The following is a 19,085-nucleotide window of genomic DNA, read 5'->3' as shown; positions in this document are numbered from 1 at the left end:
TTAGTGGTCTGAAGTGGGCTGGCCACCAGGAAGGAAAGGGTGGCATTTAGTTTTTCTCATTGTGCAGAGAAGATAAGTCTTATTTATAAAGTTGGAAGAAAAAATATGGGAGGATTGGTGGCTAAGCCCTGTGGCCCAGCTTTCTGTCACAAGGGTGATCTGTGGGCCCTTGTCCCTAATAACTTGTGCCTGCAGCCTCCATGGGCACAGACTGTGTACTGGGTGTCCAGGATGGGCAGCAGCCTGCCACTAGAACCAGGGGAATGAAGGAATTCTGCCCATACTGGCACTTTCCTGCCCTAAGGGTCTACCATGGTCACTACCTCCCAGGTATGGTCCCAAATTATCACCATGTCTGTGGTCACCATGGAGCTTTCTACAATAGCACAGGAGGGGCATCTCCACAGTAGTCTACTCTGCCCCTCCGTGCTCTGCTCTCTCCCCACCTCCACCCTGCCCATGCAGGATACAACGCCATCGAAGGCCTCTCCGCACCACTGGAGGATCTGCCGCAGGCGGGTACGGTGCTGCCCACCTGCCTGGCTCTCTCCGATCAGGGCAGAGTAGGTAGCAAAGAGGACCCCCTCTGAGGTAGTGTTGTCACCGTACTTGATCTGTGGATGGGAACAGATGTAGGGACATACATGGGGGCTCCTAGGCTGGGCAGAATCTGGTCACCCATCCCCCCCTTCCAGCCTGGCTTGGCTCTACCTACCTTGCTCAGCGCATGCACAGCGATGCCCGGGGCCTCTATATCTCGCAGGTCGCGCTCTGCATCGTACTTGAGATCGTTTGAGACGCTGAACCTGGGAAGGGGTGTGGCCTGGTCAGGAGCAGCTTGTATGCCTCTGTCCCTGTCCCCAGGACATGATATAGACACTCACCACAAGGCCTTCTTCCTGCCACGCAGGTAGTTCTCCATGATGATGCCAGCCACCGTGCGGCCCTTGCCCACACCAGCCCCGTCCCCAATGAGGAAGCCAGCGCGCTGCCCATTAGGCAGCACAACCTCGTGTTGCTGTGACAGAAGGGGGTGGTCAGAGCTGGGAAGCCCTGTGCAAACCCTTTCTCAGGGGTCTTGTGGGATGGGCTGTGGGCAGGGGCAAGTCACCTGGCATGCGTAGGTTATAGCCTCCAGCTGCAAGGCAGACAGGGTTCCACTGTCAGGAGTGGGCAGTGCCAAAGTATAGGTGATATCTGGTGGTGGGACGCTGGACAGTGTGCTGGTCTCCACCACACGGTCTGGGTGCTGCTTACCGATCTTGGCTGAAGGGGCAGAGGGTGAGATCAGGCATCATGAAGCTGAGGGTTGGGAACCCCAAGAAGCTGGGGTTGCCTTCCCTATCTCTATCTGTAGATGTTGGCTTTGAGGGCAGGAAAGCCAGATCTCAGGGACTCAAAGAACAGTGCTGAGACCTGGGTAGGAAGGAGGTGCCTGTGGGGGTCTGAGCTCCTTTTGCCTGTTTGAGCACTTACATTTGGATGGCACATAGTCGGCGTAGGTCTCTGCATGGCCCAGTTCCTCAGCCTCTTCCTCCTCCTCGGCCTCCTCCTCCTCTTCAGGTGGGTTCCCTGACTATAGGTATAGGTGAAATTCAGGAGTCAGTCCTGCCCTGATAGGGATAGAGGCAGCCCTACCATTACCCCCAGACTTCTTTAGGGCCTCAGTTTCTCTATCTGCAAAATGGGGTGATTCCTGCTTGTAGGCCACATATGACTTGACAAACTAGAAGCTCCTGAGCTCTGAAGACCCTTCCATCAGTGCTGGCCAGGAAGGGAACCTGCTGGACAGGCTCACCTGGTAGCTGACAAGAAGCGGAGTGCTAGGGAGGGAGGCCACAGGTTCCTTGAGGCTTGAAAATGGCACATTGGGCAGGAACAGCTGGAGGAGAGAACAGTAGTTGGCACATTGCCCACCACCCTAGGCTTAGTGGGCTCCCAACCATTACCCTGCCTCCCTAAGGGAGGGGCTCACTAGCTCTGATGGACTGTAGCCTAGCAGGGGCTGGCAGGTCAGGCTTGAGAACAGGCTATGCAGGGGGCCTACAGAAGCATTGAGAACACTAAAGTGTAGGTTTTCAATCTAAGGGGAAGACAAAAGAGAAGCCAGCTAGACTGTATTGGTGGCAGGCCACTCTCGCCTATGGCCCCAGCCTGGTGGTGGTCTTCACCTCTCCCCTGGCAGCCCCAGTGCTGATAGAAACAAGTTGCAAAGGGGCTTTTTTTTTTTTTTTGGTCAGTCATGGGGCTTGAACTCTGGGCCTGTGCACTGTCTCTCAGCTCTTCAGCTCAAGGTGAATGCTCTACCACTTGAGCCACAGTGCTACTTCTGGTTTTCTGGTGGTTAGTTGGAGATAAGAGTCTCACAGACTTTCCTGCTTGGGCTGGCTTTGAACTATGATCCTCAGATCTCAGCCTCCTGAGCAGCTAAGACTACAGGCGTGAGCCACCAGTGTCTAGGACAAACGGGCTTCTTGCTGCCCTTGTGTTCTCCCCAGGTGGTCCACTGTGGGGGGAACCATCAGAAGCCCAGCATACCAGCAACCCAGTAAGAAAATAGGCTGGTGGCTGGAAAGGTATAAAGTGCTGGCCATGCATGCTGACTCTAGGCTGGGTGGCCAGGTGGAGCCTGACCTCTGGGATCTAATCTGTGCCACTAGGGGGACATGGCCCACCATGGAATATGAGACCTGACAGGAGTCCAGAGTAAGCGGGACTGGGAAGTGACTTTCCTTGGCTACCCCAGGGAGCATATGGCTGCCATTGTCTAAATCACAACACTGAGGCTAGGCAGACCTAGGACATAGCTGGGAGACAGTGAGGTCCAGACCAGGGTTTGTGTGATTGTGTGTGTGTGTGTGTCTGTGTCTGTGTGTCTGTATGTGTGCCTGTACTAGGGCTTGAACGTGGGCCTGGTCACTGTTCTTTAGTTTTTTTGCTCAAGTTTAGTGCTCTATCACTTAAGCCACAGTGCCACTTCTGGCTTTTTGCTGGTTAATTGGAGATAAAAGTCTCATAGACTTTTGCTGCCTGGGCTAGCTTCAAACTTGATCCTCAGATTGCAGCCTCCTGAGGAGTTAGAATTACAGGCTTTAGCCACTGGTGCCTGGCTTGTATAATTCTTAAAACTTCTCAATAGAGCCGGGTGCCAGTAGCTCACGCCTGTAATCCTAGCTACTCAGGAGGCTGAGATCTGAGGATCACAGTTCAAAGCCAACCTAGGCAGGAAAGTCTGTGAGACTCATCTCCAATAAACCACCATAAAACCGGAAGTAACACTATGGCTCAAGTGGTAGAGCGCTCGCCTTGAGCTAAAGAGCGCAGGGACAGCACCCAAGCCAGAGTTCAAGCCCCACAACTGACAAAAAAAAAAAAAAAAAAATCTCAACAGCACCAGTTTATCCTTAACAAAAACAGTATGTGAGGCTGGGAATGTGGCTTAGTGGTAGAGTCCTCGCTTAGCATGCATGAAGTCCTAAGTTCATTTCCCCAGTAACATATATAAACAGAAAAAGCCAGAAGTGGGCTGGGAAGGTGGCTCAGTGGTAGAGCGCTTGCCTTGCATGCATGAGGCCCTGGGTTCAATTCCTCAGCACCACATAAGCAAAAAGAAAAAAGCCGGATGTAGCACTGTGGCTCAAAGTGGTAGAGCACTAGCCTTGAGCTGAAGAGCTGAGGGACAGCGCCCAGGCCCAGAGTTCAGGCCCCACGACCGGACCCCCCCCCCCAAAAAAAAGAAAAAGCCAGAAGTGGTGCTGTACCTCAAGTGGTAGAGTGTAGCTTTGAGCAAAAGAAGCTCAGGGGCAGTACCCAGGCTCTGAGTTCAAGCCCCAAGACTGACAAAAAAAAAGTATGTCTAAAGGAGAGAGGGACTTCCAATCCTAGTTCCATTCAGTGGTTAGGATCAGCAATCAGCATAGGGTTAACAGCATATAGTTAACACTTCCAACTCAGGTTAGAAACATGGCCAGCTATGTTTAAAAAGACCAGAGTGAAGTCACAAAGATTACAAGTCCAAGCTCAGCCTTCCTGCTTCTTTTTTTTTTTAAATTAGCAAAAACCTAAACAGAAGGGGCAAGGGTTCCTGGAAGACTGAGTCACGTTCCCAGCCAGGGCTGGGACAGTGCCAGGGCATTGGATTACAGAGGCCCATACATGATCTCCTGCAGTCAGCTGTGCTCCTAGTAGGGATGGACAGTGCCTTTGGGACCCAGTCCCCAAGAGGGAGAACAGGCCTGAGCCGCTGCATAGAGCTGGGAGGCAGGGTCTGCATCAGTGCTCTGGTGACAGAATAATCTCTGCCCAGAAGCTCTTCTGATTGAATGGGACCCTGCCTGTGAGCAGTGGAGCAGAGCTGCCCTGGGCATGTGCCCTTCTGCATCTGTAGGGGGAGGAGGGTTACTGTACCCATGGTATGCACTGACTTACACCCCCAAAGTCTAGAAGCTTCTCTTGCAGAGGTCCCAGAAAAGGCCTGGGTGTCTGGGAGTTCCCCTCGGCATTGCTGAAATTAGGGCTAGATTGCTTTTAGGAGGGGAATCCTGGACACTGGGTAGTGCTCCTGGCCTCCACCCCACTCCCTGCCAAGAGCACCCCAGTCATGATGAACACACATGTCCCCAGACATGGGAATATGTCAGTGTCTGCCCCAGGGTCTCCTGTGGGCAGAACTGTCTAGGGAGAGTAGTATCTACAAGCACTTTTTGTTTCTCCTGGGTAAGCCTGCTTCCCCAGCAGGGTTGTGGCCTCTGAGACCCCGCAGAACCGGGTGAGGAGAAAGCCACCATATATGGTCAGGGGAGCACTAAAGGGGGTGTGGCCTGACCTTGGGGTTGTAAAGGACCCATAAGGACACTGGACCTTCAGCCTCATCTATGACTCTGAAGAGCCTGAGAATAACCACCATCTGCCTTCCCCTAGCACCTCTCACAGAAACAGCTCCAGTTGGATGTGTGGAACACACTGACCTTCTCATTGGTGGCTGGGGCAGTGCTGACATCCCAGATGGTAGGCACCTGGCTGAGGCTGTCTGCTGGCAGGAAATCGGGTGTGTCCACAATGTCTGACAGGGAGTCCACGGATGAGGAGAAGATGGAGGCATTGGAGAGGTCCTCGAGGTATGAGGAGTCCTGCAAGACAGGCCTAGGTGAGGATGTGTGACACCACAGCTGTTTGAGCCTAGGCTCAAGCTGGGCTCAGAGTTAGCTCAAGGCTAACTAGAATAAAGAGAACAGCAATAGCCAGGCACTGGTGGTTCATACCTGTAATCTTGGCTACTGAGATATGAGGATCCCATACTGAAGCCAGTTCAGGCAAATAAATCCAAGACTTACTTCCAATTAACCACCCAAAAGTCAGAAGTGGAACTGTAAGCACCAACCTTGAGTGAAAAAGCTAAAAGACAGCTCTCAGGCCCTGAGTGAAAGCCCAGCTACTAGAACAAAACAAACAAAAAACCAGTGCGGTGCCATCCACACTGGAACATCACACAGCCATGAACAGGATGAGGTTTGTTACAATGTGGACAGAGTTTGAGAATATCATGCTCAGTGAGAGAAACAGACACAAAAGGCCCCATAGTGTGTGAGTTCGTTGACAGGAAAATTCCAGAACAGGTGAATCCAGAGACAGGCAGTGGAATCATGGGGGAAAGGGGGCAGGGAGGGAAAGGGATCACTGCTTATGGGTATCCTTTTGGTGATGGAAGGTCCTAAAGATGATGGTTGTATAACCATGAATACAGTAAAACCATCACACTATAAAGCTGAAATTGCTCTGCAATTGTCTGCATTGTCAGATAGGTCATGTGTGTGTGTGTGTGTGTGTGTGTGTGTGTGTGTGTGTGTGTGTGTGTGTGTTGTTTTTTTTTGCTCAAGGCTGGTGCTCTATCACTTGATTTACAGCTCCATTTCTGGCTTTTTGGTGGTTAACTGGAGATAAGTCTCACAAACTTTCCTGCCTGGGCTGACTTCAAACCAAATTCTCAGATCTCAGCCTTCTGAGCAGCTAGGTTATTGGCATGAGCCTTTAGCACCCAGCAGGTGTATTATTTATTTATTTATTTTTATTTTTTTGTGGGTGGTTGGGCTTGAACTCTGGGCCTGGGCGCTGTCCCTTAGCGCTTCAGTTCAAGGCTAGCACTCTACCACTAAAGTCACAGCACCACTTCCAGTCTATTCTGTTTATGTGGTACTGAGGAATTGAACTCAGGGCTTCATGCATGCTAGGCAAGCACTCTACCACTAAGCCACCTTCCCAGCCCTGTTAGGATCTTTTCTGCCTGGGCAGGATTTGAACTACAATCCTCTGGATCTCAGCCTCTTGAGTAGCTAGGATTACAACCTACTGGTGTGCTCTCTAAAAGTATTTTAGAGCAGCAATGGTGGGGGAAGGGGTCACTGCGGCCTCTCATGTGAGCCTGACCACAACTGGTATCCCCTATATCCTCCCTCCAGCCTACCCAACACTCTTTCTTGCTCAGGCATCTACCATGTGTGTGACACATGGGGAGTGTGCCCCCACCCAGAAGGCCTGCCAGGGTCCTGTAGGTAAGGGGTACCCATGCTGCCCTGCACCCCCACCCATTTTTTTCTCTTCAGAAAAGGAATCTGTGTTGAGGGGAATGTCCCTGAGGACCAGGATGTGGTCCAGTGCCATCCCCAACCTCAGTGCACAACTCAGCCAAGAGTGGGGAGCAGTCCTAGCCAAGCACCCCCTCCCACAGTCCAGTATTGCTCTCACTGTGGCCAGAGGGCCCAGTCACACTGACTTTTGCCTCTGATGCACTAGAAGTATTTCCTTGGCAACGCCTGGCACAGATGAATTAACCAAAGCCACATCCAGGAGAGAGAGCAAGCTGCTGTTGGAAGGACCTGACCCACCATGTTAGGCTTACAGACCCTAATGAAGTATCTGGCTTGTCAGTGGGCAGGAGAGACGGTCAGGGGGCACTGGGAGTGTCTATGAGCAGACTGCCTGACCCCTTGCAGGCACCCTGTCACCTGGAAAGACTGGCTCTGTGCTCTGGGGACCAAACACTCCTAGTTGGTCCTGGATTGAGCTGTCCTGCTTTCCCCATGGAGGAAGGAGAGGACAGAGTGGTCAGGGCACACAGACTCTAGAGGTTCAGATTGCCAGATGGGCCAGCTCCTCCACTGAGAGCAGTGTCCCTGCAACTCCAAGGTTACCGGGGTCAAAGGCTCTCCATGATCTCCCTTACCTTGTGCTCCTGCTCCCTCCTTCTACACTAAGGCTGAGTTGCTGGGACTTGGCTATAGTGGAATTTCTATTCCTGAGAGGGAGTAGGAGGTCTCAAGAGATTGTCTATTTTCCCCAAGGCTCTGTGCTGGTCTGGAGGTCAATCCCAGCATCAGCGTCCCCTACCCCCACCCCCACCCCCCTCCCCACCCCCTTGGATGCAGGTCAGGACTACCTAGTCTCCCTGAGGGGTGGATTAGGGATCAAGCCAGAGCTGAGCCTGTATCCTCCTGAGGACTGCTAACAGGTAGTGCAGATCCAAGTCCTGCCCTGAAGTACAGGGCAACCCAGCTGCCAGCTAGGTTGGCTGGCATGAGGCTCGGGGCTCGATTAGATTCTTCTTGCACACTGAAGGGCCCCCAGTTGCAGAGGTGCTGCCAGTGCTCAGGTGACCCCAGGAAACAGTGCTTTGTTCCTGGGGCCAAGCACAAGCCATTTCACATACAAGGAGCTGGATCTAGTAGCTACACCCCAACAGAGAAGGGAGGCTCTCCTTACCCTGCCTCCCTTAGCCACACCCAGCTTGGACCCTCCCAGGTCTGAGACCCTTGTCCTCAGCTCTGGAGAAGGGCCTGGAGAGAAGGCGAACAGCCAAGAGGCTCATTAACAGGACACTGGCCCCTTCCCACCCTCAGAGGCACTGGCTGGGGCTGGAAGGTAGAGAAAAGCCCAGAAGCCTCGGGACAAAGGGAAGAAGAAAGAAGGGGCCAGGCCTCACTGCTCCACAGGGTGTCCAGTACCTGACCACTCAGCCCAGCAACTCAGCAGCCATGAGTTTGTTTTGAAGAAACTGAGGTTCTACTGCCCAAGACTTTTTTTGAGCCAGCCCCATCCCTAGGCAGCTGGAGTGTGGCTAGGGGTAACAGACCTTACCCCCAAACTCCCAATCACACAGTAGCTTCAGCCCAAGCAAGGGGCACAGTATCAGAATGTCCCAGTTCTAGGACAATGTGGTGGGGTGACACAGGATAAAGACTCCCTTCTCAAGCTGGATGCTGGTGACACACACCTGTAATCCTAGCTACTTAGGAGGCTGAGATCTGAGGATTGTGGTTCAAAGCCAGCCCAGGCAGGAAAGTCTGAGACACTTATCTCCAAGAAGCCACCAGAAAAGTAGAGGCAGAGCTGTGGCTCAAAGTGGTAGGGCACTAGCCTTGAGCAGAAAAGCTCAAGGACAGCAACCAGGCCCTGAGTTCAAGCCCCATGATTGGCAAAACACAAGCAAACGAAACAAAAACTCCCTTACCATGCCCCAATCATATACTAGGCAGGATGGATGGGGCAGTGTGTATGTGGGGGGTGGTAATTGGCCAAACAGGACGTATCACCCTCCTGGTCTCTGGTGTGGAGGTTCCTGTGTCCTAATGATAGGACACAGGATAGGGGCCTTACCTGAGGTTGCCCCCAACCCACATCCCATCTGACCACAAGGAAAACTCTAGGGCCAACTAAGGGGCACCCTGTAGACCCCTGACTTATTCTCTTGCCACTGCCTAGGGAAAAAGCAAGAATATCTTGGAACTGGTTCCAGCTGGAGAGCTTGAAGGGGTGTTCTGAAGGGGTGATTATGGCAGAAGGGAGGTGTGGGGCAGGCAACTGAAAAGTTGCCTGAAAAAGTTGGTTCAGCTATCGATGTAGACCACAAAAGCACTGGGAAAGCTGTAAATGAGGGGCAGCTAGGGTGGGTGCAAATTAAGTTGTATGAAGGACTTCATCGAAGCCCCTAAATTGTCCTCTGTAGCCGCAGTCCCTTATCATCCTGTCCCCAACCAGAACAGGACACACTGCCCGCTCCTGGGATGGGGCTCTCAGGGGGTCTACCAGGTCCCACCCCATGCCTGGCCTCAAAGCGGGGAGGAAAGCAGACCCTCCCAAAGCAGGCTCCCAGCCCCCACCCAGATTAGACTGCAGGCAGCCACTAGCCAACCTCCACAAGGATCCACACCAGCCAGGCAGGTCCCACCCTCCTAATCCCTAAGCAACTACCCCCTCTGCCAAATGCTGGAGAGAGTAGAAGCCGGCCCAGCCCAGCTCACCTTGGGAATCCCTGGAGTACTTCCCCAGGGAGCCTGGGCCTCCACTCACATTGCTCTGAAACAGGGTACAGAGGCCCCTCCCCCCAGCTCTCCAGAAAGGCGGGATCTGGGGAGGGGAGTCCCGGTGGAGCCAGAAAAAAATCCCTGTTGTAATGACAGTAGGGAGCCCAGATGGGGTGGGGCAAGACCTAGCTCTGAGCCCCCTGGGTCACAGAAGGAATACCCACAGCAGAAACCAAACCCTCTTTACTCCCCCCACCAGAGATCTCAGTTTAGAAATAATGCGCCCCCCCCCCCCCCCCCCGCCACACACATTAAGTATAGACTTTACCTATGCCAAACTCAGGGCACCCTAGGAAGGACTGGGACTCAGCTCTACCTGTTTAAGCAGAGCTAACCTTAAATCATGCCCAATCTAGTCCACAAATGGGTTCTGATAAAAATCCCGAGTGGCTTGGTGGGGGAGGGGGTCACCAGGTGCCTGGCAGGGGCTGAGGGTCAAGGCATAGCCTGAGCTGTAGAGATAGAAACAAGCTTCTCCTGCCAGCCTTGTACTCAGGTCCTGGTGGTGACTGGGAAGTCCCCTTCCACGTTCTGTTCTCTCTTCCCTACTGTCTCCTGGATCCAGGGACTTTACACCAAATCTCCGCCTCAGAAAATTCTGGCAAGATTCACTATCACTGCCAAAAAAGGAGAGAGCCCAGCTGGGGGCCTCTGGGAGCCTACAGGGCTAAGCGGCTCACTCCCACAGGTGGCCAGCCCTGTTGTGTCCTGGTCCCATGGCTCTGGTGGGGGTGGGTGGGCGTCTTTTGCCTCCAAGTTGCTATCTGACTCTTACCTCACTCCCCTCGGGGCCAGAGCCTTACCTTGTTGAGAGCGGCGAACTGCAGCCAGAATCGCAGCTGGGACATGGCTGGGGTGTGAGGGGGCTGTGCCGGCGCCTGTCCCCCTGGAAGAGCTGCCCGGGAGCGCCTCCCTCATGACCACAGCTACAGCAGCCCCAGCAGCCCCGGCATTGGGTAGGTGGGGACGGGATGGGACCGAGGCAGCACGGCTCAGACCAGCTGCATTTGCATGTTGGGTTAGTCACCGGCCTGGCCTCGCTGCGCCTACTTCCTCTAAGGCCGGGCTGACTTTCAGGAAATGATGCCTGCCTGGTAAGTCAGGGCAATTACTGGCAGAGCCGAGGAGAATTACTGTACGGGGCGTAATCTAGCCACAGATGGCTGTCAACAATGCAGCCCGGCCCCGGCGCACCCTGCTGGCCCCGCTGGCCCCAGCTCAGCTCTTCTGGGGCATTCAAGGGCAGAAGCCACAGTGGGCACAGCCTTGGTTTCCCTGGAGTGCTGAGACACTAGGCTCTGTTCCACCAGACATGGCAGCAATGAGTGGCCCTGGTGCCCTCCCAGTTGACTGGGAAAGGCTTGGCTTAGGCTATACCTCTATACACCCCAGTACCCCTTAGGCTAGGCATTTAGCGCCTCCACCCTTCAAGTCCCACCCAGGTTAGGTGCTCACACCTGTAATCCTAGCTACTCAGGAGGCTGAGATCGGAGGATTTCAGGTTGAAGTCAGTCTGGGCAAAACAGTCCAATGCTATTATTTCCACTTAATTACCAAAGAAGCTGGAAATGGGGCTGTGGCTCAGTGATAGAGCACCAGCCTTGAGATAAGCTAAGGGATAGTGCTCAGGCCCTGAGTTCAAGCCCCAGGACCCGCGCACACACACAAAAGAAAGTCCCACCCAGCTGGGAGGGTCTCTTCAGTCCTGCTCAGTGCATCTTACCCCAAGCCCTTTCTCGGAAACACTCTCAGGTGATAGCCAGGACACAGGACATGGCTCCAAGAGCCTTTGGGAGGCCTGGTCATTGCTGCTCCCAGGTTGAGCTCAGAGAGGGCAGGGCAAAGCCTAGAGCGGCCTTCAAATCACAGCCCTTGCCCCTCAGGAGCCAGGGACCCATGGGAAAGGCTTCTGCATTGGCAGAATGTGAAAGGAGACAGCGTGGCTTCTGTCTCTTAGCCAAAAACTGGCCCCAGGAAAATGCACTCTGCCCACTCAGCAGGGACCTTGGCCCAAAATCCATAGGCACCAAAGGGTTCCGTGTCCCCGACTCTTCACCTTGGGGCCACAGGTGTCCGTTCCTGATGCCTCTAAGGAGCTAGGGTGTCTGGAAGACCCCAGAGCCACTGGGGAAGGAGGATGAGAGAGCACCCCTACCTGTGGATCATTTATGATGCAGCACAGAGGTGGGGTTCCCATATGACTGTGGTCTTGAGGGCACCTGGAAACCACAGCCCCATCTCTGTAAGATGGCAAAGAGTGAGCTAGGCATGTGGAGACCACACCTATAATCTCAGCACTTAAGATGTTGAGGCAGGAGAATCTCCAGTTTCAGGCCGGCCTGCGCTACACAATGAGACTGACTCAAAAAAAAAAAAGGGTAAGGGGAGCGGGGTGCCAGTAGCTTATGCCTATAATCCTAATCCTAATTATTCAGGAGGCTGAGATCTGAGGATCCCAGTTCGAAATCAGCCTGGGCAGTCAACTCTGAGAGACTCTTACTTCCAATTAGTAAAAAAGCCAGAAGTGGAAGGTATGGTTCAAGTGAGAGAGTACTAACCTTGAGCAGAAAAAGCTGATCAAGTGCGCAAGGCCCAGGTGGTTCAGACCTGTAATCCTAGCTACTCAGGAGGCTGAGATCTGTTATGTGAGACTTATTTCTAATTAAACACCAAAAATCTGGAAGTGGAGCTGTGGCTCAAGTAGTAGAGTGCCAGTTTGAGTAGTAAAAGCTAAGGAAGCTGGGCATTGGAGGTTCATACCTGTAATCCTAGCTACTCAGAAGGCTGAGAACTGAGGATAATGGTTCAAAGCCAGCCCAGGCAGGAAGGTCAGTGACTCTTCCTTCAATGAACTACCAAAAAACCAGAAGTGGAGCTGTGGCTCAAAATCGTAGGGTGCAGGCTGGGAAGGTGGCTCAGTGGTAGAGTGCTTGCCTTTCAAGCCCTAGGTTCGATTCCTCAGCACCACATAAGCAAGCCAGAAGTGGCACTGTGGCTCAAGTGGTAGAACGCGAGCCTTGAGCTGAAGAGCTGAGGGACAGCGCCGAGGCCTAGAGTTCAGGCCCCACAACCAACCAACCAACCAACCAACAAAAAAAAAAGTGACAGAGTGCTAGCCTTGAGCAGAAAAGCTTAGGGACAGAAGCAGGGCCCTGAGTTCAAGCCCTAAGTCTGGGGGGAGGGGAGGAAGACATCTATCATGCTGAGGTCATCAGGATCTCTTCCAGGGAGGACTAAGGAATGGGACAGAGACCCTAGCCATCTTGTCAAGGCCACAGGGACACCACCTGCACACTGGGGCTCTTAGTTCTAGATTTGGACACTCTGTGCCACCACAGGGCCCCATAGGATCAGTACCCAGCACAAACAGCACAGTCCCATGTCCATCTGGCCAGAGGGAAACCCCAAGCATTGTAAGACAGGGAGGGTGACAAGCAAAAAGTGACAAAAATCATGGGCTGGGAAGGTGGCTCAGTGGTAGAGCACTTGCCTTGCATGCCTGAGGCCCTGGGTTCGATTCCTCAGCACCACATAAGAAAAAAGCCAGAAGTGGCGCTGTGGCTCAAGTGGTAGAGTGCTAGCCTTGAGCTGAAGAGCTGAGGGACAGCACCCAGGCCCAGAGTTCAGGCCCCACAACTGGACCCCCCAAAAAAAAAAAAAAAAAAAAGTGACAAAAATCAAAGCCATCACCAGGTGTCAGTGGCTCATGTCTATAATCCAGCTACTTAGGAAGGCTTGAACATAAAAGCTGAGGGATAGAGCCCAGGCCCTGAATTCAAGCCCCGGGACCAAAAAATAGAAAAATAAAAAAATAAATCAAAGCCATGGCGATCCCATCTCATACTCATTATGACAAATAGATGCAAAAGGTGGGCAGCAAATGCCCATCCATGTGCTGTGGAACATTACACAGCCAAGAACAGGAGCAGACTTGAACATAAGATATATAGGACAGGACTGGGAAGGTGGCTCAGTGGTAGAGCGCTTGTCTTGCATGCCTGAGGCCCTGGGTTCGATTCCCAGCACCATATAAGCAAAAAGATAAAAGCCGGCAGTGGCGCTGTGGCTCAAGTGGTAGAGCGCTAGCCTTGAGCTGAAGAGCTGAGGGACAGCACCCAGGCCCAGAGTTCAGGCCCCACGACCGGACCCAAAAAAAAAAAAAAAAGATATATAGGACACCATGCTCAGCAAGAGAACCAGACACAAAAGGTCATAGCATGTGAAGTCCAGAACAGAAGAATTGAGGGACAAGAAGTGAATTGGGGGGGCTGGGAAGGTGGCTCAGTGGTAGAGCGCTTGCCTTGCATGCCTGAGGCCCTGGGTTTGATTCCTCAGCACCACATAAGCAAAAAGAAAAAAGCCAGAAGTGGCGCTGTGGCTCAAGTGGTAGAGCGCTAGCCTTGAGCTGAAGAGCTGAGGGACAGCGCCCAGGCCCAGAGTTCAGGCCCCACGACCAGACCCCCCCCCCCAAAAAAAAAAAAAAAAGAAGTGAATTGGGTTGGAGGAGAGACAGAGTTACTATACATAGGGATAAGGATTCATTTTGAGTTTTGGAGTTGGCAAAATGCTAGTCAAATGCTTTTGGTTGCATATCCCTATGAATATACTTTAAAAGGGTAAATTTTTGGTTTGTATTTTTTGTTTACATTTTAAAACTACTAGGAAAGAAATGACAAGTACAAAGTATAAGAACAAACCTTAAAAGTAGATCAACCAGCATAAGACTGCTGAGGATTGCCAGCTACACATCTGAGCTCTGACCCTTGATCTCCCAATCCTGTTGCTAGATGACTCACAGGCTGGCAGAGTAAGGTGGGTCACAACTACATGGGAACACTTCATGTGGCTTACAGTCTCTGACTAGGAGAGTTGCCAAAAGGGGTCCCCCTGCCTGAGGACCATTCCCCCTCAGTCTACTTGCCTACCCTTAGCCCCCCAGCTGCCTCAGGCCTCCTGCTTCTCCCTTAGATTTGGCCTGGCACTGGCAGTAAGGACAGGGCTGCAGCTGTCTCTGGCCCACTGGTTTCTGATGCTGGGAATAGGGCCTGGCTGTCAAGGAAAAGAGGTTCCAAGGATCAAGAGGACATAGGACACAGATGGGGCACATAGACAATGGTTGAAGTGACAGCTAGACTGGAGGGAGGGTGGCAAGGTAAGAGCAGGTGATCTGGATGTGGAGGAGGGGAATGTGGTGAAAAAAGGCACAGAGTCTATGGATCTATGATGGACTCGGGTAGTGGGGGGGGGCTATAACTGGGCATGGGGCAGGAAGAAGGGGTCACAGATGAGGGGGGGGGATGAGGGTCTTGGGTGAGCATGGAGGGGCCCTGAGGATTCTGGAAGGAAGAGTCACATGTGGAGGTAATGAGTATGTGGAGGAGCTGAGTCTGAGTTTAGGCCCAGGCAGACGGGGTTCTGTAACTGCAGCCCTAGAAGGGAATGTGAGGGGGATGGGGTGACCTATGTACCTATTTAGATGTGGCTCTTCCATGTAGGGCCCTCACTGACTTCAAGGCTAATCTTTATATCACAAGAATGAAGCTGGGCCCAAAGGAACAGCCTCAGCCAGGCCCCTGCCCTTGACACACTTGTGTGTCTGGTCCTGGGCTTCCTAATCCCTCTCACCTCTTGCCTTGGACACCTCCCCTCCCCCCCACCCCCCACGTTCCACACCAGCTCTCCCTGCCTGCTTGGTAAAGGGCTATGTGGGCCTGACTAGGCCCTCAGAAAAGCCTGTATCAGGTGGATGGCCCCTCCCAGGTACACGTTTAACACCAGCCAAGGAGAAGAGACCGGCTTGAAACCAAAGGGCTTCCTGTAAGAGAACTCCCTCCCATCTCTCCCTGTCTGTCCAGTGCCGGTAACTGGGGGGGTATGGGGGGTTGTGGAGCAGCAGGCAGACCTCTGATCCCGCTGAAACACATTTGTGGAGCAGTCGATGCAATGCTGGCCTGTGTGGGGAGCCAGGCAGTATGCGCAGCACTTTCCTGAGTGTGAGCTCATCCCCACTTCCCAGCAGCCCCTAGGCTACAGGCAGAGCCCACTTACCGGACAGACGCCTCCAACGGCCATGTAGCTGGGCGGTGAGTCTGCAGTGCCCACCAGCCTGTTTGTGGCCAGGGGCACAGCAGGGGGTGGGGGTGTAAACTGTCCTCAGTTCAGGGATGAGGGGAGCAGCATGGAGGAAGGGGAGACAGCAGTGCAGGAGGTAGCTTCTGAGTGACTTTGGTAAGAAGGATCCAAGTGAGCTGCAGGGGTAATGGGCACTGGAGGAAGTGAGATCCACGCCAGGTGGCATTGCCCTGTAGTCAGGACTATTGGGATACCCTACGCAAGGGTACAGCTGAGGAGGGGCCTGGCAAGAGGGGGAGGGGGAGGAGAACTGGGGTAGGTGCTGGGTCAGCCTTGGCAGGAGCTCTTTCAGCATACAACAAAAACTCAGGAGGGGGGCTAGGAAGGTGGCTCAGTGGTAGAGTGCTTGTCTTGCATGCATGAGGCCCTGTGTTTATTCCTTAGCACCACATAAGCCAGAAGTGGCACTGTGGCTCAAGTGATAGAGTGCTAGCCTTTAGCTAAAGAGCTGAGGGGCAGCACCCAGGCCCAGAGTTCAGGCCCCACAACCAGCAAACAAACAAACAAACAAACCTCAGGAGGCTGAGATTTAAGGATCAAGGTTCAAAGCCAGCCTGGGCAGGAAAAATCCAAGAGACTCATGTCTAATTAACCACAAAAAGCCAGAAGTGGAACTGTGGCTCAGGTAGTAGAGCACTAGACATGAACAGAAAAGCTCAGGGACAGCAAGCAGACCCTGAGTTCAAGCCCCAGAACCAACATATGCACACAATCACACGAATGAACACATGCACGTGCGCATATATACACACACATACCACAAACAAAAAACCAGAATTATTATAGACCAGGAAGGCGGCTCTGAGAATCCAGGGCCTATGAGCCACCAGCATGGGACTCAGGAACCCCTCACCCTCACCTGAGCCCACATATCCCATAGCATCCCCCGATCAGATTTGGGCATGTCTGGAACAGATAGCTACATGAAACCTGTCACTATAGTACCACAGACAAGTTCTATGCAGGACTGCAGTTCTCTACCTGGCTGTTTGCCTGAGAGACATAAGCATTGACACACGGAAAGTTATGTCCAGAGGCTCTCAGCAGCATGACTTAAACCAACCAAAGATGCAGCCACAGAAGAGTAGACACACAGTGAGATCCATCCATAGTGGAGTATCACTCAGCCATGAACAGGATAAGGCTACAATATGGAGGGACCCTGAGAGCACAATACTCAATGAGAACCAGACACAAAAGGCTCCAGAGTAGGTGGCTTCACTGACAAGAAATATGCAGAACAGGAAAATCCAGAGACAGGAAGAATAGCTCAAGGGTGGAGTGCCTTTCTCCCAAGCACAAGGTCCTAAGTTCAAACCTCAATATCAGCACAGACAGGAAATAGACAGGAAGTGGTCTTGGGCTGGGGAGGACTGAAGTAACTGCCCAAAGGTGATGAGTTTGGGGTAGGATAATAAGAAAGTTGTTGGATTAGTGAAATGGTTGCCCAGATTTGTCACTTTATTAAGAAACAGTGTTGAACTCTGAAATGGAGGCTGTCATGCCTCAATTAAAAAAAAAAAAAAAAAAAGGAAACAAATCCTATCACTTGAAGGTAAAGACAGAAGGATCGTGATTTTGGGGCCCGTCTGGGCTGCATGGCAAGAACTTGTCTCAAAAACACAAAATAAACTGGACAGTGGTGGCTCACACGTGTAATTCTATATACTCAGGAGGCTGAGAACTGAAGACGGGTTTGAAGCCAGCTCAGGCAGGGAAGTTGGTGAGACTCATCTCCAATTAACCACTAAAAAGCCAAAAGTGGAGTTGTGGATCAAACAGTAGAGTGCAATCCTTGAGCAAAATGGTAAGCAACAGCACCCAGGCCCTGAATTCGAGTCCTAAGACTGCCGCCCCTCCCCCCCCCAAAAAAGAATAGAAACAAAGCCACACATCTAGTACCTTTACATCTGCACAGACTAAGGCGGGCAGTCACCACTCTTATCTCCAATAAACTTTCCTGCATGGACTTTCCTGCCTGGGCTGGCTTTGAGCTGCGATCCTCAGATATCAGCCTCCTGAGTAGCTAAGATTACTGGTGTGAGCCACCGGCGCCCAGTGAGAACACATTAAAAAAAAAATCTAAATTATAAAATACTTTTTTTTTTTGGGGGGGGGGGGGTGCCAGTATTGGGCTTTGAACTCAGAAACTTGAGCTTGCTAGGTAAGCATTCTACCACTTCATGTTCCCAACCTCTTTTTGCTTTAGATACATTTCAGGTATGGTCTTATGCTTTTGCCTGTGGTGAGTTTCATCATACTTTAACTCTCCTTTCTATGCCTCCCATGTGACTAGGACCACAATGCATGGCACCACCCCAAACCCAGCTTTTTCTCTCTCTGTCTCTCTGTCTCTGTTTCTCTTTCTCTCTCTCTCTCTGTACAGTCCTGGAGCTTGAACTAACGATCCCTGAGATTTTTTTTTCTGCTGTTGTTCAAGGCTAGCACTCTACCACTTGAGCCACAGCTATACTTTCAACTTTCTTGTGTGTTTGTGTGTGTGTGTGTGTGTGTGAGAGAGAGAGAGAAAGAGAGAGAGGCTAATTGGAGAAAAGTTTCATGGACTACACCTCCAACCCAACACACAGTTTTTTGATAAGATGGGATCTTGCTAATTTTTTGCTTGGGGTGACCTTGAGCTATGATCCTCCATATTTCTGCCTCCTAGGTAGCTAGAAGTATAGGTGTGGACCACTATATCAGGTGGCCTTCCCCCAAGTACCCCCCACCTTTAAAAAAAAAAAACAAACCTCTAGGCTTTGCCTGGTATTCTAATACTAGAATCCATACTCCCAGTCGTTACTGGTTTTTGAGACTGGGTCTCATGTGGCCCAAGCTTGGCTTGAACTCATTGACTCCTCTGACTTGGCCTTCTGAGTACTGAGATTACAAGTATGCCCAGTATGGTGAAACAGTCAAACACAGAAACCTCAAGCATCACAAGTTCACATTTCAAACCTTTTTTTTTTTTGGTGCACCCTGTCCCCCAGCATTTGGACCTGGGTCCTCAGTCTCCAGACCTACTCTGGCCACCGGTGGGGCAGGTATGATCTGTGGAAGGCATCCAGCAGGGCTGGCCGGAGCGGCACACAGGGCTGGGGTGAGAACCTTACCATTGTGCCCCTGAAAGTCGAGCCAGCAAGGCTAAGGGGCTACCTCTATAGATCCGTGAGGACCCCAGACTGGGGTGCATCATCCCCCGTTCCACAGTCCCAACCTCTCTAGGGCCTAGATCTTGATGGGCTAACATACAGAATCAAGGAAAGGGGTATTATAGAGCTGATGGTTTAGATTCAGCGCAGGTCGCGAGACAAGGAAGCCAAAGCTAACCACAGACTGAGAGCTGTGTGTCCACATGTAGTCCCTGAGGAGGAGGGAAGTGGAGCAGACCCCAGAGGACTGCTCCATACCCCAAAGGGAGATCAGGAAGACTCAGCAAAAATGAAAGTACCTCTGCTTTCTCCTTACAGATGTTTAGTCACACACCTCGGCTCCTTTCTCTTTTTGTTTCCTGTACCAGGAAACTTAAAAAGAGTTCAAGTTTCACTGCCAGCTGTTAGGTGAAAGCCTACAGGTTATATTTTCTCCTCACTCCTA

General features: G+C 52.1%; 1 protein-coding gene across 4 annotated transcripts in view; it reads right to left on the bottom strand.

Moving 5' to 3' along the window:
• Window positions 1–19,085, bottom strand: part of Sbno2 (strawberry notch homolog 2) — a 71,777-nt gene that overhangs the window by 16,276 nt on the left and 36,416 nt on the right. For 3 of the 4 annotated variants that reach the window (XM_042697090.1, XM_042697093.1, XM_042697091.1), the window contains 7 exons: window positions 4,968–5,129; window positions 1,799–1,882; window positions 1,477–1,576; window positions 1,112–1,266; window positions 885–1,018; window positions 716–806; window positions 471–614 (listed from right to left, as the gene is read on the bottom strand). In XM_042697090.1, coding sequence (XP_042553024.1) covers window positions 471–614; window positions 716–806; window positions 885–1,018; window positions 1,112–1,266; window positions 1,477–1,576; window positions 1,799–1,882; window positions 4,968–5,129 — 870 coding nt within the window. Of the gene's footprint in view, window positions 1–470; window positions 615–715; window positions 807–884; window positions 1,019–1,111; window positions 1,267–1,476; window positions 1,577–1,798; window positions 1,883–4,967; window positions 5,130–10,159; window positions 10,301–19,085 lie in introns of those variants that run through there. The other variant, XM_042697092.1, reaches the window with a different exon arrangement.

This window comes from Dipodomys spectabilis, unplaced genomic scaffold (genome assembly GCF_019054845.1).
Source record: "Dipodomys spectabilis isolate Male_0828 unplaced genomic scaffold, ASM1905484v1 ptg000215l, whole genome shotgun sequence".
NCBI classification, from domain to species: Eukaryota; Metazoa; Chordata; class Mammalia; order Rodentia; family Heteromyidae; genus Dipodomys; species Dipodomys spectabilis.
Note: the sequence above shows the minus strand (reverse complement) of the source record. Positions and strands in the feature narration are given on the sequence as shown.